Source organism: Herpailurus yagouaroundi, unplaced genomic scaffold (genome assembly GCF_014898765.1).
Source record: "Herpailurus yagouaroundi ecotype Mexico unplaced genomic scaffold, PumYag 100, whole genome shotgun sequence".
Lineage (NCBI taxonomy): Eukaryota > Metazoa > Chordata > Mammalia > Carnivora > Felidae > Herpailurus > Herpailurus yagouaroundi.
This window is the reverse complement of record NW_024412391.1, coordinates 11963238-11986670: the sequence shown is the minus strand read 5'-3', so window position 1 is coordinate 11986670 and position 23433 is coordinate 11963238. Positions and strand designations below refer to the sequence as shown.

Here is a 23433-nt window from a genome sequence, read left to right as displayed (position 1 = left end):
ATGTAAAGCCTTTCAGTAATACCAGTTTCCTAATAGTGGTTGAAGTTGGCACAGTCCTAAGACTTAAATTTTTTTTTGGCTTTCTTTTTTTTTTTAATTGTTTTAAATTTTTTTTTCTTTTTTTTTTTTTTTTTTTTTGAGACAGAGAGAGAGCATGAGCAGGGGAGGAGCAGAGAGAGAGGGAGACATAGAATCCGAAGCAGGCTCCAGGCTCTGAGCTGTCAGCACAGAGCCCGACACAGGGCTCGAACTCACAGACTGTGAGATCATGACCTGAGCCGAAGTCGGATGCCCAACCAACTGAGCCACCCAGGTGCCCCTAGGCTTTCTCTTTTTAATTTTTTTTAAAGTGTATCTATTTATTTTGAGAGAGAGAGAGAGCACAAGTCAGGGAGGGGCAGCGAGAGAGGGAGAGAGAATCCCAAGCAGGCTCCGCACTGTCAGTGCAGAGCCCGATGCAGGGCTTGAACTCACAAACTGTGAGATCATGACCTGAGCCAAAGTCAGACACTTAACTGCCTACACCATCGAGGCACCCATTTTTTTTTTAACTTTTAATTTCAAAATAATTTCAAGAATAGTATGAAGAACTCTATCTACCTATATTTCCCCAACCCATTTTTTGTAGACATGTTTATTCCTAAACAATTTCAATACATATTTTCCAAGAACAAGAATGGTGTCTTACATTAAAATCAAGAAATTCAATTTTGATGCAATACTATTTTATATACTACAGTTAAATTTTGCCAAAGGTAGCAGTAACATCCTTTAGAGCAAAAATTCTCCCTGATTCAGGATCACAAATTGCATTTAAAGGTCACATACCTTTATTCTCTTTCAATTTGGAACAGCCCCTCAGCTTTTCTTTCTCATTCATAGCCCTGGCATTTTTGAAGATCATGGGCCAGTTGTCTTACAGAATGTTTGGCTTTAAAATTTTAACGTACATGAGAATTACCTGGGGAGCTTATGGAAACCCCAGCTTCTGATTCTGAGCTGGTCTTTGTTGTCAGCCCCTGAATCTACATTTTTTATAAGGCACTTCGGATAATTCTGATGTTGGCAATTAGCACACCATACATTGCAACTCACCACTTAGGAGACTATAAATGAGAGATGGCAAAAGGCCAAATAGTTAGGACCTAGCCCATCCAACCCTTACTCATCCTGACTAGCTTGCTTTCTTTTGATAATGTTGTTAGTTCAAAAGGAAAAGATTTTTTTTTAATTTTTTTACATTGATTTATTTTTGAGAAACAGAGTGAGACAAAGCATGAGCAGGGGAGGGGCAGAGAGAGAAGGAGACACAGAATCTGAAGCAGGCTCTAGGCTCTAAGCAAGCAGTTAGCACAGAGCCGGATGCAGGGCTCGAACTCACAAACTGTGAGGTCATGACCTGAGCCGAAGTCGGACGCTCAACCGACTGAGCCACCCAGACGCCCCAAGAAAAAGATTTTCTGACAACCACTAGCTACCGCGCAGAAACCAGATTCTATAACATGATGTACGAGAACTGCAATGAACTGGCTCCTGACTACCGCTCCAGTTTTACCCCTTGCCATTCTCTGCCTTTTACTTTAGACTTCAGCAAAGATAATCTTCTTATAACCTCAAAATCAGTCTTACCTTTTTGCCTTTCCTCATGCCATCTCCTGTGCTTGAAACTTAATTCTCCCTCTCTTCAACTACACTAGTTACTCATCACTTAAGGAGTATCAAATTTTAGTAAGACTCATATACAGTTTATTACAATAAGAGTTAGATAAAGTCATAATGATTTGCACAAATTGCTCAGATTGTTCAGAGAAGAGGATCAGATCCAGCCTAGAAATCTCAGGGCATGTTTTTTTGAAGAAATTGATACTTAAATTATGATGCGGTCTTAAGTGACAAGTTAGACATTTAGCAAGAACAGAGAGTACCTTCCTTGAATTCTTAAAAAAAAAAATTGTTGTCAGTGGTTTTGTGATCCAATGTGTAAATTTTTTCCTTACTTGAGATGTAATATGTCTGGGACTGGAAATAACCCATTCAAAGCCTTTTGACTTCTGTCATCTCTTACCAATATTTAGTCTCCTCTTTCTAGAGAAAAGAAAACTCTATTTGATAGAAAAGACAGAAGCAACTTAAGAGCTGAGGGATTCTGCTCTTTGTCATCACTCAGGACGATGATCATTAAAATAATCCCAGCAGATCAGATTTAAAAATTGTGATAGATTTTTCATTCTGAATATAGCTAAGTAAAATTTACATCTTTTTTATAAGTTTTTTGAAGTTTACTTATTTTGAGAGAGAGAGAAAGTGAGCAGGGGAGAGGCAGAGAGAGAGGGATAAAGAAAGAGAATCCAAAGCAGGCTCCACGCTATCAGCACAGAGCCCAACGCAGGGCTCAAACCCATGAACCGTGAGATCATGACCTGAACCGAAATCAGGAGTCAGAGGCTAAATTGATTGAGCCACCCAGGCACCCGGATTAAAATTTACATCTTGTCAATATTTATTCATATCTTTTTTTTAAATATTTTTTTATTTTATTTTTTATTTTTTAAAATTTACATCCAAATTAGTCAGCATATAGTGAAACAAAGATTTCAGGAGTAGATTCCTTAGTGCCCCTTACCCATTTAGACCATCCCCCCTCCCACAACCTCTCCAGCAACCCTCAGTTTATTCTCCATATTTTTGAGTCTCTTCTGTTTTGTCCCCCTCCCTGTTTTTATATTTTTGTTTCTCTTCCCTTATGTTCATCTGTTTTGTCTCTTAAAGTCCTCATATGAGTGAAAGCATATGATTTTTGTCTTTCTCTAATTTCACTTACCATAATACCCTCCAGTTCCATCCATGTAGTTGCAAATGACAAGATTTCATTCTTTTTGATTGCCGAGTAATACTCCATTGTATATATATACCACATCTTCTTTATCCATTGATCCATTGATGGACATTTGGGCTCTTTCCATACTTTGGCTATTGTTGATAGTGCTGCTATAAACATAGGGGTGCATGTGTCCCTTCAAAACAGCACACCTTATCCTGTGGATAAATGCCTAGTAGAGCAATTACTGGGTCATAGGGTAGTTCTATTTTTAGTTTTTTGAGGAACCTCAATACTGTTTTCCAGAGTGGCTGCACCAGCTTGCATTCCCACCAACAATGCAAAAGAGATCCTCTTTCTCCACATCCTCGCCAACATCTGTTGTTGCCTGAGTTGTTAAAGTTAGCTGTTCTGACAGGGGTGAGGTGGTATCTCATTGTGGTTTTGATTTGTATTTCCCTGATGATGAGTGATGTTGAGCATTTTTTCATGGGTCGGTTGGCCATCTGGATGTCTTCCTTGGAGAAGTGTCTATTCATGTCTTTTGCCCCTTTCTTCACTGGATTATTTTTTTGGGTGTTGAGTTTGATAAGTTCCTTATAGATGTTCCGTTTATCTGATATGTCCTTTGCAAATATCTTCTCCCATTTTAGTTTTGCTGATTGTTTCCTTCGCTGTACAGAAGCTTTTTATTTTGATGAGGTCCCAGTAGTTCATTTTTACTTTTGTTTCCCTTGCCTCCAGAGATGTGTTGAGTAAGAAGTTGCTGCAGCCAAGATCAAAGAGGTTTTTGCCTGCTTTCTCCTCGAGGATTTTGATGGCTTCCTGTCTTACATTTAGTTCTTTCATCCATTTTGAATTTATTTTTGTATATGGTGTAAGAAAGTGGTCCAGGTTCATTCTTCTGCATGTCGCTGTCGCAGCACCACTTGCTGAAGAGACTATCTTTATTCCATTGGATGTTCTTTCCTGCTTTGTCAAAGATGAGTTGGTCATACGTTTGTGGGTCCATTTCTGGGTTCTCTATTCTGTTCCATTGATCTGAATGTCTATTCTTGTGCCAAATATTTATTCATATCTTAACTCACTTGATATTTTAACCTTCCTAACAGTATTCCTCTATGTCTCAGACACTCTCTTATAATCAGTCTTTGTTAAAAAATCTCCTTTCCATCTTTGTTCATGTTTTTTTAAGGATCTGATGGCTATCTGCTTCCCAGAAGTGTCAAGTTATACTAGTCAAAGATTGTACTAGATACTAGGATACAATGGGAAATATAGTCTGTTCTCAAGAAGCAGAAAGTGACAAACAGGTAAAGAGACAGCAGAAATATAATGGGATAAATGCTACTTGCTGTGTTACAGGATTACATAGGAGTTGTTTGAGGACAGGGGTGTATGAGACAAAGTTCTCAAGAAGGCAATTGTTAGGATTCCAGGGGCCAAATATATAATCATTTTTCTTTACCAAGATCTGAATCTATTAAGAATTAAGACAAAATACTAGCAAATTGAATCCCACAACATATTAAAAGGATTATGCACAATGACCAAATAGAATTTATCCCAGAAATGCAAGATTGTTTTAACATATGAAAATTAAACAATGTAGACTTCCAGGGAAGATAGTGGAGTAGGAGGACTCTCTGATCACCTCATCTCATGGATATAACTAGGTAACACCCACATCAGTGTAAATAACCCAGAAAACAACCCAAAGATTTGCAGAACAGATGCTCCATAGCTAAGTGTAGAGAAGAGGACATATCAAAGAGGATAGGAAAGGCAGAGACAAGGTCAGGAGCTAAATAGATGGGTGGGACTGTTTGCTGTAGGGAGGAATGCCACGAATGTGGAAAGGAGAGAGTACCAGACCCTCACACCAAGCACCCCAGGCCTGGAGAAGCTGCAAAAAAACAAGAGGGGCATAATTTTGCAAGTTCTTATAATCAGCAGAGCTTAATACCTGGAACTTTAAAAATCAGTTGACTCAACTCTGGCAGAGCCAGGAGGGCAACAGGAAACTCAGTCCACACCCTGAAAGAGACACCACAAGAGCCTCACTGAGATACAGCATAAAAGTACCAGTTTGAAAAACGCATGGGTATACAGGAGGGAGATTTGTTTACTCATCTCAGAGCATGTGCTAGAGGGGCAGAGATCGTTGGGAGACTTCTCCGAGAATAAAAGAGTTGGTGGGTGCCGTTTCCTTCCCCCACCTCCCAGCCTAGACACATGGACACCTGTGGGAAAGAGTATAGTGCCAACACTCACTACATAACTTACTAATGGTGTGCCCCACCCCCACATCCTCCTCCAAACACAGCCCTCTAACCAGACATTAGCTCTGGATTGTCTCCCACAGCAGACCTGCACAAACCTTGCTAACACCACATGAACTGCCCTTGCATTCTCTTCCAATACAGTATTGACAGGAACCCACCTAAAGCAGTGCTACCGGCCTGAAAGGATACATGCAGTCATGACAGAGACCAGCACCACTCCAAAGTGACCCCTACCCAGGGGAGACTGGAAAATAAGCACATACACCCGTCCAACTGCGGCCCTAGCAGTGTGCTGGGGGCAGACATGTAGTCTGACAACAAGGGCCCATCCACCAGCCAAAGCTTCTCAGAGGACAACACAGAGAAAATGTCCAGCAGTTTTGTACTACAGTATCTCTGTCAGTTGCCTTGTCTGACTCCAACTCAAGCCCAAGGCAGCCTCGACTGGCACCAGAAACACGGGGACGAAACTCTACCCACAACAGGCAAAGAGAGCCAAAGCAGATGACTAGACTGGAGGCAGAAGTGGCTCAACCACAACAGTAGGGTGCACAAATAGATACCCCTCAAGCACCAGGTTCTGGTGAACAAGGGACACTGCACTGTAGGGCACTACAGAGCCCCTTCTTCATAGGCCACTACTTTTAAGAGCAGGAGATGCAGCTGACTCCTAACACGTAGAAATAGGCTCAGAGAAATATGTTCCAAATGAAAGCACAGGGCAAAATCACAGCAAGAGAGCTAAACAAAATGGAGGTAAGTAAATGCCTGACAGAGAACTTAAAGTAATGGTCACAAAGATACTCACTGGGCTTGTGAAAAACATGGAGGGACTCAGTGATACCCTCAACAAAGAGATGGAAAACCAACCAGAGATGAAGAACTCAGCTGAAATTAAAAATACACTAGTTGGAATAAATAGACTAGAGGAAGCAGAAGAATGGATCAGAGACCTGCAGAACAGAATGGAAAGCAATCAAGCTGAACAAGAGAGAGAAACATAATAGAAATTGAAATTAGACTAAAAGAACTCAATGACACCATCAAGGATGATAACATTTACATTAATAGGGAATCCCAAAAGGAGAAGAGAGAGAAATGGGAGCAGAAAATGTATTTGAAGAAATAGCTGAAAAGTTCCTGAATCTGGGGAAGGAAACAGAAATCCAAGTACAGGAGGCACAAAAGACCCCAACAAAATCAACCCAAGGAGGTCCACACCAAGACACATAGTAATTAAAATGGCAAAAAGTAGTGATAACGAGAATTTTAAAAGCAACAAGAGAAAAGAAAACAGTTACATACAAAGGAAGCCCCATAAGGTTATCAACTGATTTTTCAGCAGACACTTTGAAGGCCAGAAGAGAGCAGCATAATATATTCAAGTGCTGAAAGATAAAAATAATATTCTAGCAGTCAGTTATACTTTACCCAGCAAGGCTATCATCCATAATGGAGAGATAAAGAGTTTCCCAGACAAATAAAAGTTAAACGAATACATGACCACAAAACCAGCCTTGAAGAGATATTAAAAGGGAGTCTTTGAGGGGAAGGAAAGACCATAAAGCAGGCGTGAGAAAAGTAGGAAATAAAAAAGCAATAAAATTAAGTATAACTATAAAATTCAGTCAAGGACTTCACTAAATAAATGTAAAATATGATACCATATGTCTAAAATGGGGGGAGAGGAGTAAAGAATGGGTTCAAAATTAAGCAACCATCAATTTAATATAGGCTGTTATATACATAAGATTTACATACAAAACTAATGGTAACCACAAATAAAAAATCAGTAAGAGATATGCAAAAAAAAAAAAAAAAGAAAAAGAAAAGAAAACAGAATCCAGGTATATTACTAAAGAAAGCTAGCAAACCATCAGGGAAGAGAACGAGAAGAAAGGAACAAAGAAGAACTACAGAATCAACCATAAAACAAGTAACAAAATAGCATCAATTATTACTTTGAATGTAAATGCTCCAAGGGTAAAAGAATGGATGAAAAAGCAAGACCCATCTGTATGCTGCCTACAAGAGACTTGTTTCAGACCTAAAGACACATGCACATTGAAAGTGAAGGAATGAGAAAACATTTATCATGTAAATTTAAGTGAAAAAAGCTGAGATAGCAATACATATATCAGAAGAAAATAGAATTTAAAACAAAGATTGTGGAGCGCCTGGGTGGCACAGTCGGTTAGGCGTCCGACTTCAGCCAGGTCACGATCTCGCGTTCCGGGAGTTCGAGCCCCGCGTCAGGCTCTGGGCTGATGGCTCAGAGCCTGTTTCCGATTCTGTGTCTCGCTCTCTCTCTGCCCCTCCCCTGTTCATGCTCTGTCTCTCTCTGTCCCAAAAATAAATAAAACGTTGGGAAAAAAAAATTTAAAACAAAGATTGTAACAAGAGTCAAAGAAGGACACTATGTAATCATCAAAGGGAAAATCCAGCAAGAAGATATAACTATGGGTATTCAGCACCTAAATACATAAAGCTGCTGGTAACAAAGTAATCAATAGTAATACAATAATAGTAGGGGACCTGAACACCCAATTTATATCAGTGGTAAATCATCCAAACAGAAAATCAACAAAAACACAGTGACTTTGAATGATACATTGGCCCAGATGGATCTAACAGATATATTCAGAACATCCCATTCTAAAACAACAGAATACATGTTCTTTTGAGTGTACGTGGAACATTCTCCAAAATAGATCACATATTGGGCCACAAAACAAATCTCAACAAATTAAAAAGATTAAAGTCATACCATGCATTTTTTCCAACCACAATGCTATGAAACTAGAAAGCACCCTCAAGAAAAAAATCTGGAAAGAACACACATACATGGAACTTAAATAACATGCTACTAAACAATGAATGGGTCAGCCAAGAAATCAAAAAGGAAATCAAAAAAATATATGGATACAGGGGCATCTGGATGGCTTGGTCGGTTAAACGTCCAGTTCTTGATTTCAGATCAGGTTGTGGGATCGAGCCCTGCATCAGACTTCATGCTGAGCAGGAAGCCTGCTTGGGATTCTCTCTCTCTGCCTCTGCCCCTCTCCCAGCCTGCTCACTCACTCTCCCTCTAAAAAAAAAAAAAATAAAATAAAAAAAAAATGTTTTCTAATTATATGGAGATAAATGAATATGAAAACACAATTTTCCAAAATCTTTGGGATTCAGCAAAAGCTGTTCTAAGAGAGAAGTGTATAGCAATATAGGCCTACCTCAAGAAGCAAGAAAAATCTCACATAAATAATCTAACCTTACATCTAAAGGAACTAGAAAGAATAACAAAACCAAACCCAACCAGTAGAAGGAAAGATTAATAATAAACATTAGAGAAGAAATAAAATAGAATGTAAAATAACAGAATAGATCAGTGTAACCAGGAGCTGGTTCTTTGAGATCAACAAAATTGAGAATACTTTAGCCAGTATTCTCATCAAAAGAGAGAGAGAGGACTCAAACAAAATCAGAAATGAAAGAGAAGAAATAACAACTTATACTTCAGAAAATACAAAGCATTATAAGACAATATAATGAAAAATTATATGCCCACCAATTGAACAACCTAGAAGAGATACATCAATTCCTAGAAACCTATAACTTCCCAAAACTGAATCGGGAAGAAATAGAAAATTTGAACAGATTGATTATAAGCAGTGAAATTGAATCAGTAATCAAAAGACTCCCAACAAATTCTAGGACCAGATGGTTTCACAGGTAAATTCTACCAAACATTTAAAGAAGAGTTAGTACTGACTCATCTCAAACTATTCCAAAAAATATATATATATATATGTAGAAAGGAAGGAAAGCTTCCAAATACGTTCTATGCAGCCAGTGTTAAACTGATACCAAAACCAAGTAAATACGCTACAAAAGAAGAGAATTACAGGCCAATATGTCTAATAAACACACATGCAGAAATCCTCGATAAAATGCTGGCAAGCCAAATCCAACAATACATTTAAAAAATCATTCACCACAGTCAAGTGAGATTTATTCCTGGAATGCAAGGGTGGTTCAGTTTTCACAGATTAATCAATGTGATACATAAATAAGAGAAAGGATAAAAACTATATGATCATTTCAATAGATGCAGAAATATCATTTGACAAAGCACAACATCCATTCATGATAAAAGACCTCAACAAAGTAGGTTTAGAGGGAACATACCTCAACATAATAAAGGTCATATATTTAAAAACCCACAGCTAACATCATACTCAATGTTTAAAAACTGAGAGCTTTTCCCCTAAGGTCAGGAACAAGACAAGGACATCCATTTCACCACTTCTTTTCAACATAGTACTGGCAGTCCTCGCCACAACAGTCAGACAACAAAAAGAAATAAAAGCATCCAAGTTTATAAGGAAGAAGTAAGCTTTCATCATTTGCAGATGACATATTACTATACATAGAAAACCCTCAAGACTCCACAAAAGAACTACTAAAACTGATTAATGAATTCAACAAGGCCACAGGATACAAAACCAATACACAGAAAATTGTTGCCTTCTACACACTAATAATGAAGCAACAGAAATTAAAACAATCCCATTTACAATTTCACCAAAAATAATAAAATATCTAGGAATAAACATAATTGAGGTGAAAGACCTGTACTCTGAAAACTATAAAACACTGATGGAAAAAACTGAAGATGACACAAATGGAAAGACACTCCATGATCATGGACTGGGAGAACAAATATGGTTAAAATGTCTATACTACCCAAAGCAATCCACAGACTTAATACAATCCCTATCAAAATACTAACAGCATTTTTTATAGAACTAGAACAAGTAACACCAAAATTTGTGTGGAACCACAAAAGACCCTGAAAAGCCAAAGCAATCTTGAAAAAGAAGAACAAAAGTAAAGGTATCACAATTCCAGATTTCAAGATATACTACAAAGCTATAGTAATAAAACAGTATGACTGGCACAAGAATAAAAACACATAAATCAATAGAACAGAATAGAGAACCCTGAAATAAACCCTCAAATATTTGGGCAATTAATCTTCAACAAAGGAGGTAAGAATATGCAATGAGAAAAAGGCAGTCTCTTCAACCAATGGTGCTGGGAAAACTGGATAGCTGCATGCAAAAGAAGGAAACCGTACCACTTTCTTACACCATACAGAAAAATAAACTCTAAATGGATTAAGGACTTAAATGTGAAAACTGAAACCATAAAAATTCTAAACTAAGAGAGCATAAAAAGTCTACACCAAGAAAACGTGAGAACCGAAACCATAAAAAGTCTACACTAAGAAAACATAGACTTAAATGTGAGAACTGAAACCATAAAAAGTCTACATTATGAAAGTCTACACCAAGAAAGACATTGGCCATGGCAACATTTTTCTAGATATGTCTCCCGAGGCAAGGGAAACAAAAGCAAAAATAAACTATTAAGACATCAAAATAAAAAGCTTTTGCACAGCAAAGGAAACAATCCACAAAACTAAAAGATAACCTTCTGAATGGGAGAAGGTATTTGCAAGTGGCATATCCAATAAAAGGTTAGTATCCAAAATATATAAAGTATAAAGAACTGATACAACTCAACCCACAAAACAAATATTCAATTAAAAAATGGGTAGAAGACATGAACAGACATTTCTCCAACAAAGACATATAGATGGCCAACAGACACATGAAAAGATGCTCAATATCACTCATCATCAGGGAAATGCAAGTCAAAACCACAGTGAGCTATCCCGTCATATTTCAGAATGGCTAAAATCAACAATATGAGAAACAACAGGTATTGGCAAGGATGTGGAGAAAGGGGAACCCTTGTGCACTGCTGGTGGGAATGCAAACCAGTGCAGCCACTGTGGAAAACAGTATGGAGATTCAAAAATGAAAACCAGAATTACCATATGCTCCAGTAATTCCACTACTGGGTATTTACCCAAAGAATATGAAAACACTAATTCAAAAAGATCTATACAGCACCCCTATGTTTATTGAAGCATTATTTTTAATTGGCAAGATATGGAAGCAGCCCAAACATCCATCAATAGATGAATGGATAAAGAAGATATGGGTGGGTATGTGTGTGTGTGTGTGTGTGTGTGTGTGTGTGTGTGTGTGTGTGTGTGTGGCAAATCTTGCCATTTGCAATAACATGGATGGAGATGGAGAGTATAAGCGAAATAAGTCAGAGAAAGACAAATACTATATGATTTCACTAATATGTTCAACCTAAGAAACAAATGAACAAAGAAAAGAGATTTAAAAAAAGATTCTTAAATATAAAGAACTGATGGTTATAGAATGTAGGGGGGGATGGGCGATATAAGTAAAGGGGATTAAGATTACACTTATGAGGAGCACTTAGCAATGTATAGAATTGTTGAATTACTATTGTACACATGATACTAATATAACACTGTAGGTTAATTATACTGGACTTAAATACAATTTTTAAAAAGACAACTATGATTAATGTTAAGAGCTCTAATGGGAAAAGTAACCAATATGTAAGAACAGATGGGCAATATAAGCAAAGATCTGGAAGCATTTAAGAAAGAATCTAAATGAAATGCTAAAAACCAAAAACACTAACAAAAATGAAAAATGCCTTTGATGGACTCATCAGTAGTGGACTGGAAGTGGTCAAGGAAAGAATCAGTGAGCTTGAAGATAGGTAAGACCAACTCCCCAAACTGAAATGCTAAGAGGAACACAGAAGGGGAAAACAAAGAATATCAAAGGTCAGTGGGACAATTTTAAAAGATGTAAAGTACACATAATTGGAATACCAGGAGGAGAAGAAAAAGAACAGGGGCACAGAAAACATAAATATTTGTATTGTTAATGTGTTGTCAAAATATAAACTATACTTTGCTCATGTATCTGCATGCTTGGCAGTTAAAAGGTAAAATTTGGCAACTTTCATTCCATCTATAAACTTTTACCAAAGAAAATGAAAAGATCTTACCTTCTAAGATATCTTGCACACCTTATACTAAAAATAGTGTGATTTTCTATCCTGTGATATTGAGTCTTTCATAATGAAAGTTTTGGGTCACTTTTTAATTTCCTCAAAACTTGCAGAAACACTTAACGAGATTTTTTAACTTTATAGAATGCAAGAAGATAGCCTCCTTGTACCTGTGCCTGCAAGATGTCTATCATGGTTGTCAAACATCAAAACGTTGGTCTGCCAATAAACCACATTTTTGACATGTGGGAGAAGAATGTCCTCCAATTTGGAAGTAGTTTGAATGTGAGAATATAGGAAAGCACTACAGTAAAATAATTTTACATTGTTTTCTCTCAAACTGTTTGATGATCTTTATAGAAGTACCAAGGACTACAGAAAAGGATTCACTACACCTGAGCTATTTGGTATTGTGTGTAGATTGTGACAAAAACTCAAACAGTGGGGGTGGGGGTGGGGAATGACATTTGGGGGGAAAGAAGACTGACTCAAAACTCAAAGGTGTCACCAGAAGGGGCAGCCAAATGAAACCGCCATGAAAACTAATTTATTTGAAATCCACCTTCAGTTTAAGTTCAGATTACCCCTGTGCTTTAAAAACATTTTCCCTGTGGGTGCCTGGGTGACTCACTCAGTTAGACATTCAAGTCTTGATTTTGGCTCAGGTCATGATCTCATGGTTCATGGAATCAAGCCCCAAGTCAGACTCTGCACTGAAAGCACAGAGCCTGCTTGGGATTCTCTCTCTCCACCTCTCTCTGCCCCTCCCCTAGTTTCTGCCCCCCCCAAAATAAATATTAAATTCAACACCCAAAAAACTAATAATCCAGTGAAGAAATGGGCAAAAGACATGAACACTTTTCCAAAGAAGACATCCAGATGGCTAACAGACACATGAAAAGATGCTCAACATCACTCATCATCAGGGAAATACAAATCAAAACCACAATGAGATACCACCTCACACCTATCAGAATGGCTAAAATTAGTAACTCAGGAATCAACAGATGTTGGTGAGGATGCAGAGAAAGGGGAACACTTTTGCCCTGCTGGTTGGAATGCAAACTGGTGCAGCCACTCTGGAAAACAGTATGGAGGTTCCTCAAAAAATTAAAAATAGAACTACCCTATGACCCAGCAATTGCACTACCAGGTATACAAGGAAACAAAAGTTCTGATTCAAAGGGGCACATGCACCCCAATGTTTCTAGCAGCACTATCAACAATAGTTAAATTATGAAAAGAGTCCAAATGTCCATCAACTGATGAATGGATAAAGAAGATGTGGAATATACATACAATGGAATATTACTCAGCGATCAAAAAGAATGAAATCTTGCCATTTGCAACAACATGGATGGAACTAGAGGGTATTATGCTAAGCAAAGTAAGTCAGAGAAAGATAAGTGTATGATTTTACTCGTGGAAATGTAATAAAGCAGATGAACATAGGGGAAGGGAAGGAAAAATAAGATAAAAACAGAGAGGGAGGCAAACCATAAGAGACTCAAATACAGAGAATAAAGTGAGGGTTGCTGATGGGGAGGGGAGTGGAGGGATAGACTAAATGGGTGATGGGCATTTGAGGGCACTTGTTGGGATGAGCACTGGGTGTTATATGGAAGTGATGAATGCTAAATTCTACTCCTAAAATCATTATTACACTATATGTTAACTAACTTGAATTTAAATAGAATTTTTAAAAATGTTTAAGTAAAATTAAAAACAAAAAAACAGTACACATTTTCCCCAAGTTTAACTTATGGTGACATCCAGTGTGCTTCAGTGTCTAACAACAATGAACAATCCAGACATGCAGAACCTACATGATGAATTTAAAGATGCAAACGGCCTGAATGCCAAAAAGCTAGTCTACTAGATAATAAGTGGATGGACATTTTTGAAGGGCTGGAAACTAATTCCTTACAAGTTGAAAAACCTGCTGTTGCTAGTAAGTAAAATCGTATTCCATGTTCAAACTCCTCTGTTGACGGGATTATCTAATTTGATGTCATTGCACTGGACTGCCACCAGGGACCAGTGTAAAGTGGGCTTGATAAGAGACCTGCAAGTGAGAGAGAACTTGACTTTGAATGTGTTCAGTGTTACAACTACACAGAAGAAAAGAGGGATGTCCTAAAGGCTGCAGGGAGTTCAGAGAGTATTATCAGAAAAGGAAATACAAAATGCAAAAATACTCTATTTTATCATGGGACATAACCATATCATTGTTAATTTTTATTAAATATAGGAAATATCTATTAGCCTCATTATATTTACCTTCAACTTTTAAAAGTCAATATTTATGTGTCTTAAGAATACACAATAAAATGGCTTATAAAATTTAAATATCCAACAAGGAGTTAAAATCTGTATCAGAAACAAAGATATTATTATTATCACACATACTATTTGCTTAATTTCTTCCATAAATTACTAATTGCCACTGTTAACTGCTCCAATTGTTTTTACTGAATAGTGTTTATATATCAGAAAAGGAAATATAGAATGTTATATTAATTTTAAATACCTATTTTATATTTTACTGTTAAAATCATAATATATGTGATGTATAGCTACCTATTACATACTATACTTTTTTTTTTTTCGGGGGGGGGGGGGCGGTCTGGGATGGCTGTGTCCTAGGTTGGCTGTCTACTATACATGTAGACAAACATCTTCATAGATGTTTATATAAATGTAAATATATATATTCAATTCTGAATTGTTTGACAATTATTGGATAGGTATTTCTACTGTCTACTATTCTCTTGAAAGAGTTTAAAGGCTTCTAGGGGAAATATATACAGGTATACTTCATGTCTGGATGAAACAATGGCAGATTAATTGAAAATAAGCTCAGTTAAGCTAGCCATTAAATGTATGAGTGAGGTAATTGTCAAGAAGTAAAAACAAGTTTTGTTAATCTCTAAAAAAATCTCCATTTATGGGGCCCCTGGGTGGCTCGGTGGGTTAAGCATCTGACTTCGGCTCAGGTCATGATCTCACAGTCCGTGAATTCAAGTCCCACATCGGGCTCTGTGCTGACAACTCAGAGCCTGGAGCCTGCTTCGGATTCTATGTCTCCCTCTCTCTCTGCTCGTCCCCCACTCACGCTCTGTCTCTCTCTGTCTCTCAAAGATGAATAAATGTTAAAAAAAAATTTTTTTTAAATCTCCATTTAGAAATGTTATGGTGTACTCTCTTTTTTAGTGAAAATACCTGCACGAGCTCCTTCTTGGCTTCTAAAAAGATATGTAAGGTAGGAGAACTATACTTGATTTCTTCTACCTGACTACATTACTCCTTTCCCTCTGGCTTCTGTGATTTTGATTTTGAGTTAAAGCAACAGGTAAAAGTAACTTTTTTATAACAATTGCTAATTGAAGTCTCCTTATATTCTCCATAGTATCTGTGACTAGGCCAGTGTTGTACGTAGCAGTGTTTACATGATGCATTTTGAAGCGTTGTGAGATTTCAGTATTCCCAAACTGTCCCCATTGGATGCCTTAAAATCTACAACTAGACATTTATTTGTCTGCATTTATCATTGCATTATCTGAGTTTCTCTTTTTGAAAAGAAACATTTCTGGCATAAGGTAATTATTTAACAGTTTACAATGGATGACTATCAAATGTGTTACAATCTGTAATAGCAGTTGGAGCACTGGCCACCTATTTTTTGATACTCGTACCTAAAACACATATAATACTAGCACCAAAAAACTGGAAAAAGAATAGAAAGTGAATTCAGGAATAACAGATAAACTGTGTAGTTTCATCTAAGCCAGGAATAATTATATCACCAGTCCCCTTGGCAAGTTAGAAACAGTGACATGAACAACCATCTAAGCAGTGGAAGAGTAAGTATCTGAGGATAGACTGAATATATCCAACAGAGGAAACATGGTCTGCACTTTCTTCCTTCCTCAACTCTTCTAAGAACTTGGTTTCTACTTAGCATAATGGGTTCTGTAGAAATATGTAGACTCTCCTGCCCCAAAAACTTATAAAATTAGGTAAGATACCATCTTTAGGCATACCTGTACTTGGATCTAGAATTGATCAAACTAAAACAATTTTTAAAAATATATTAGTTATCATATCTATGGAAAGCAATCAAATGATATATCAAAATAGGAGAAAGTAAAGTGTTCGAGTTACAAGATGTGAATTCTAGACCTGCCCCTCCCTCTTATTAGCTACATGATCTTAAGAAAATAGTTTAACCATTCTGATTCCCTAATATTCCCTCTCTGGTGTAAGATAGGGATAACATTGGCCATCCTGCCTATATCATAGGACTGGTGAGATCTCCAAGTAAGGTAATAGCTGTAAGAATCCTTTACATACTCTGAGGTGTAATATACATTACATTACTCTTGATTAGATAGCTCGTGGTTCACATTGAAATCTGAGTACCCAATTTCTTTCAGCTCCCAAAATAAGATTCACAGGCTCAGCAAAGACCAACAAAGACAATTGGTAGAAACTGGTGAGAAGTCAATCCAGGAAATAATTCAGCCCAAGAGCACTGATTTGTATGGAAACTGTTTCAAAGTGACATCCTTCAAGTGTCCTATGAGCACACAAATTCCCAGTTGGACTGAGAAGACAAGGATCCCAAGAGGAGGTGTTTTGGGTTTTTTCTTACTGTTTCAGATTTGAATAAATACAAAGGTTGTTTTCACTGTATCATTAATAAATCCTATGAAGTTTGGATTATGAGAACTGCTTTTATAAACAGGATTAATAGCCATTTTATTCCTGATTCTGAAAAATATTTGCTTAATTTCTATATGAGTCTATTACAGAAAAAAATTATTTCAGTTTAATATAGCTTTGAAAAAAAACCTAATTGCCTTATTCCCAATACCCCCTTGTTATTGGTGTCCTTTCCATACTATAGAATAAAAAAGTAATGAACTGATACACATGACATGAATGAATCTCAGAATCATTGTGTTAAGTACAAGAAGACAGATACAGAAAAGTAAATGCTATATGAAATCTCATGTATATGAAATGCAAAGTAACTCACAGAGACAAGAAAAAAAAAAAAAAAAAACAGATAAGGGTTTCCTGGAGGAAGAAGGGACAGAGAAGGAGATGAAGGCAAGAATGGACTGGAAAGGAACACAAGGAATCTTTTAGGGTTATTTTCTAGGTCTTGATTGTGGTGATGGGTTTCACAGCTGTTTACAACTGTTGAACTACCAGGGTTTTAGTTTCCAGGGCAACAAGCTGGGTAGAGTTATCCTCTGCTGAGACGGCAAAGACTGAGGGCAGAGCAGCAATTCAGTTTAGACTTGGTTTTGGAATGTCTTTCAGACACTGAAATACAGGTACTAACTAAGCAGTTGGATAGGAGTCGAGTTCAGGGAAGAGGTCTGGGCTAGATGTACATTTGGGAATTTTCAGATAAAGATAGTACTTTAGGGTGTGAACCTAGACAAGACTTCTAAATGAGTACAGATAATAGAAGAGGGTTAAGGAGGAAATCCTTAAGAATTCCAGTACTGATGGATCAGAAAAAGAAAAGAACCAACAAAAGAAGCATAAGGAGCACCTTGTGGGCTAGGAGGAAAACCAAGAGGATGTGTCGTCCCGGAAGCTAAGTAAGAAAGTGTATCAAAGAGGAGGCAATAATCAACTCAGTCTGATGCTTCTGATAAATGAAGTGTATTTACTTTTGGGTTTTACAACATGGAAGTATTATTCAGGATCTTGATCAGAGAAATTTCAGTAGAATGACAGAAGCACAAATCTAATTAAAGTATATTTTAAAATAGGAGAGAGAGTGGAGACAGGTAGTCTTCATGGAATTTTGTTGAAAAAGGGAGATTTTTTTTTCAGTGCCCCCCATCCACAGGTACTAAAAATTATGTTTTTCGGCCTCATTCAGCCTTTCCTGAGCTGAGCCGAGAGTCTCATCACTTACTGATTACATTATCTTACAGGCATATGTCCTCATAAATCTTGATGACATACGAATAAAAACTCTACAATTTTTTTTTTACTGAAGTCATTTCAGAGGGACTTGTCTTTAATTCTTTTCTGTTGCCCCTTTCTTTACAATATATACATTTAGAGCTGCACATTTTCCTCTAAATTCCTAGCTTCATTATCTGTTTATTACAGAAGGAATTGTGTCCTTTCCCCTTACTGAACTTCCCAAGTGGGAAATGAGATGAATTCTGTCAGAGAACAGTGAGAGATCTAGGCAGACTTCAGTTCTGGAAGGGTTCATATTTACTGATGAGCTATGGTACAAATACAGAGATTCAGCTGACTGAGAAGAGTAGGGGGGGAGTAAATTCATAATAAATCCTGGCAGACAGGTTTATATCCAAATTATTTCTTCGAATTCGGTAAACAAACACAGTATCCAGTCTTCTATTTAGCTGGACCACCAACACCCAGAAGTGAGTCATGGTATTCCAGGCATCATTTCTGTTTCCTCAGAACATGATTTCCCTGCACAGATTCATATTATTAGCTGCCTATAAACATTTCATCTAGTGCCATCGATGGACTCTAAATACTGGTCAATCCTAACAGCAAAAGGAAATCCAGTTATTGAAGCTGAGTGATGGATTTAAGAGGGTTTCTTATACTATTCTCTCTTTTGGGGGATATTGAAATTTTTAAAAATGAAGTCCAAATGTTTCTCTCCCAGGTATCAGTGGTGCCCTAGAACTCGTACCCATCAATCTCCTCAGGGACATAATTCTAATGACTACCCTCTTTCTCACTTTCTCAAAATATAGCAGCATTTGCTTTTAAATTTTTTTTTAATGTTTATTTTTGAGAGAGAGAAAGCGCAAGAAGGGGAGGGGCAGAGAGAGGGAAACAGAGGATCTGAAGCAGGCTCTGTCCTGCTCTGAACAGTGAGATCGTGATCTGAGCTGAAGTCGGACACTTAACCAACTGAGCCACCCAGGTGCCCTGCAACATTCACTTTTAATAATGGACGCTTCCATTTTTAAAAAGCCAAATTGTGAAAAACTCAAACATAAAAGTAGAATATAATAATGAATCCACCGGTGCCCATGACCCACCCTTAGTAGTCATCGGCATCCTGCTATTCTTTCATCTATATGCCCACTACTTTTTTTGTGTGTGCTATTTAGAGCATTTAAAGTAAAGCATTTAGAGCAAGTTCAGCAAATCATGTCATTTTGCCCATAAATAGTTCAATGTAGGTCTCTAACTAGATAAACTTTTTATTTTTTAACAAAGCATAACCTACTTCTTGCTTTTATTCTAAGTGTATTCTCCTTTTTCTTCTGTGGTCTACATACCACCTTAAGCATCCTAAGTAATCCTGCCACATCCTTTAAAATGTCTACTAGTCTTCTTCAGGCTTTATTCATGGTTTCCTTTTATCCCTTATCTCTCTTCCTGCGTACACTGAATTTTTAAGAATTGTGTTGAAATGTACATGAAACAAAATTTACCATCTTAACCATTATGAAGTGTAAAGTTCAGTTTTGCTAAGTATATTCACATGGTTGTGCACACAATCTCCAAAATTGTTTTCATCTTGCAAAACTGAAACTCTATACCCATTAAGCAACTCCCCATTTCTCCCTCCTCTCAGCTCCTGGCAAGTATCTACTTTGAGTCTTTTTGACTCTGACTATTCTAGGTACCTTATATTAAGTGTAATCAAGTATTTGGAAGACAAATACTTAGCATTTCACTTAGCATAATGTCCTGAAGTTACATCCATGTTGTAGCAGGTGTCAGAATTTCCTTCCTTGTTAAGGCTGAATGATACTACATTGTAGGTACATAGCATATGTTCTTTATCCATTCATCCATCAGTGGGCACTTGGATTGCTTCCACCTTTTTGGCTACTGTGAATAATACTCCTCCTATGAACATGGTTATACAAATAACTCTTTGAAACCTGCTTTCAACTCTTTGGGGCATATACCCCGGTGTAGAATTGCTGGATCATATAGTAATTCTATTTTCAATTTTTGAGGAACCACCATACTGGTTTTCATAGTGACTGCATTTCACATTCCCACCAATAGTGCTCCAGGGTTCTAATTTCTTCACATCCTTACCAACACTTACTTTCTGGGTTTTCTTTGGTGGTAGTCTTAGTAATTGAGAGGGGAGATAAACACTTTTTTAAAACATTATACTAATTATCATAATTAAAATAAACAATTCCTTCATATCATGTAATGAAGGGATTTCTAACATACTCTTCCCATGGTTTTTCCCATATCTCCATCCTTCTGTTTCCCAAGATGAGAAGCTTTGGAGTCACCACTGGTTCCTCTCTTCTCTCATCCCACATTAATTCATTAGAAAAATCTCAAAATACAGTAAAACCTTGGTATTGGAGCATAATTCGTTTTGGAAACATGGTTGTAATCCAAAGCACTCATTTCCAAAGCAAATTTCAAGAACCATTGGCTCAGTTGTGATCATATGACATTCGGCATCACCTACCACTCGTATTGCAAGATACCGCTCGTTTATCAAGTTAAAATTTTATTAGAAATGTTCGCTCGTCTTGCGGAACACTCACAGAACAAGTTCCTCACAATCCAAGGTTTTACTGTATAGGATTATATAACAGCAGGATCCTGTTAAAACAAATCTTAGATCATGACACTCCTCAAAATCTTTCAGTGCTTCCCCATTTCATATTTAGTAAAATCAAAGTCTTTACAATGGCCTGTGAGGCCTCATGTGAACACAGTCCAAATTACCTATCTGAGCTGCTATCTTATCTCTTTCTTCTTGATTCAATCTGCTGTAGCCACTTGTGCCATCTTGGTGATCCTTCAACGCACAACCATGCACCTAGCTCAGGGCCTTCTCGCTTACTCTTCCTCTTGCCTAGAATGCTCTTCCCTCTGGTATCTGCCTGACTCACTCCCTAACTCCTTTGACATGTCAGCTTCACAGGGAGGCCTTCCCTGAACGCCTTAAAAAAAAAAAAAAATCTCTCCCCTAAGAATTCTTTATTCCCCTCCCCAGCTTTATTTTACCTCATAAATTTTATCCCGACATATATTTTACTTTTGATTTGCTTATTTTCTGACCCTGTAATTAAAGTATGAGCTCCAAATGGATAAGAATCTTTAGGTAGATCTTGGCACATAATGTTCAATAAATAATTGTTGAGTCAATTCAGTTCATGTATTTGTACATATTTTTGTGGTTGCTCCACAGATCTGCATCACAACTTGAAAAGAAAAATGAAAGAATGTACTTCTTTCCAAAGCAAGAAGACTGGCATAAATTGGACAGATGATGAGAAAAGAATCTACAGGGATAAAAGAATAGCTCAAACTCAAGAAATACTGCAGTATTTGCTCCCTATCATGGAAAGCACTAAATTTGTGCAAAACCCCCAGATAAAACAGATACTCAATCCAAGAACCAACTTCCAAATTCAACATCAGTAAGTCAATACAATTTTGTCATTCTCAGCTATTTAATACATTTTTGGTAAAGAAGGAATGCTTATTAATTCATTAAGAATTGTTAAGAAACAAACATACCCTCTTAAAAATGGCAGCTATATCACATTTGACAAGGGAACAAAAGCCCAAAGCCATCAAAAAACATTGGCTATGTAAAGGGAGTAGGTTATCGGGCCTTATTTGATTGTCTATTTGCATGACATTACTCATTAGTTTGAATCTATGAGTAAAGTATGCATGAATAAAGTGTGACCATAGCCTGACTTCAGATTTCTCCAATGTGTTTAAGCCCTATAATCCTAGGGGGCAGCCAGAATTAGAAAAAATTAACTGGAGTTACTTCAGTTTATGGATATTCAGAAGAAAGCACAAAGGATAAGACCAGATTGGGGTGCCTGGCTGAAGTACTTTCTATGTGCCACACACGATTCTATGTTTATATACACATATGCACATATTTTACATTCTACACGTAAGGAAATTGGGCTACAACGAGGTTAAGTAATTTGTCCAAGGTCACACAGCCAACAGGTAGCAGAACTGCTACGCCAGTTAGACATTCTGCTTTCAGAGTCTATCATCACTGTGCTTTGATATTTCTCTTTAAAATATAAATGATAGGGCACCTGGGTGGCTCAGTCGGTTGGGCGTCTGACTGCTCTCGCAGTTCGTGAGTCCAAGCCCTGCGTTGGGCTCTGTGCTGACAGCTCGGAGCCTGGAGCCTGCTTCGGATTCTGTCTCCCTCTCTTGGCCCCTCCCCCACTCGTGCTCTCTGTCTCTCAAAAATAAATAAAAAACATTTTTAAAAAGTTTTTAAAATACAAATGAAAAACAGAAGATCAATGTACTTAATATTCACAGGTCACCTACACATCAGTGACAAAATGTGAGTATTTCGATAGGAAAATGAGCAAAGCCTATAAACCATAAATTCACAAAAGAAAAAAAATGTCCAACGAACATTTACAGTGTTTAATTTCACTTAAAGGAGTGCAAATTAAAACAATCATGAAATACTGTTCATTTTTGCCTCCAAGTAGAAGAATTCACTCACTGGTGATTGGAATATGAACTGATACAGAGGCTTGGGAAGGCAGTCCAACAATATAAATGAAAAATCCTCAATGTCATACATTCATTTTGACTAAAAAATTCCACTTTTAGAAATTAAACTTAATTTCTAAAAGGAAAAAAAAAACTAGGTAAGAGCTTTCTGAATGTTCAACAATAGGAGATTGCTGAAATAAATTACAGTATATCCATAAAATGAAATGTTATGTGACTATTATATATTATGAGTACATATTAATTAACAGGGGATAATGTTCATGATGCACAAGTGAATAAGAGCTACAGAACAGCTTTGGTATGGTTGCATTTGTACACTATGCAAATACATTTAATGTGTGCATATTATACACACTCAAACACAAGGATACCTAGAAAAATCTCTGGTAGCACATAGTACCAACAATAATTATCTCTGGATAAAATATTGGCAGAGGATGATACTACTCTTTATGCTTTTTTTTCTTAAATTTTGATTAATGCCTATTTCTTTATTATATAATCAGCAAAGTCAAAAAATTATAAAAAATAGGCAACTGGTAACAGTTTTTAGTCAGATGGGATAGCTATCACTCACTGAAGGCAGTGCCTAACAGAAATTCTATCTAATGGATCAGTTAATATGCAAGAAACAGATAGCCTAGGCCTAGGCAAACAAGGGCTCCGTCACATATAATATCAGCAGACTCAAAAATCAGGAAACTAATAAGAAAATACAATGGACCCAGGCAAAGGTGACAACTAAGACATAGCTTGATTTTTTTTTAATATATGAAATTTATTGTCAAATTGGTTTCCATACAACACCCAGTGCTCATCCCAAAAGGTGCCCTCCTC

At 37.1% G+C, this 23433-nt stretch overlaps 1 protein-coding gene across 1 annotated transcript in view; it reads left to right on the top strand.

Moving 5' to 3' along the window:
* AGBL3 (AGBL carboxypeptidase 3) overlaps nucleotides 1-23433 on the top strand; it is a 73406-nt gene that overhangs the window by 46297 nt on the left and 3676 nt on the right. The window contains 3 exon segments of the mRNA XM_040471889.1: nucleotides 15286-15334; nucleotides 16509-16705; nucleotides 21275-21506. Coding sequence (XP_040327823.1) covers nucleotides 15286-15334; nucleotides 16509-16705; nucleotides 21275-21506 — 478 coding nt within the window.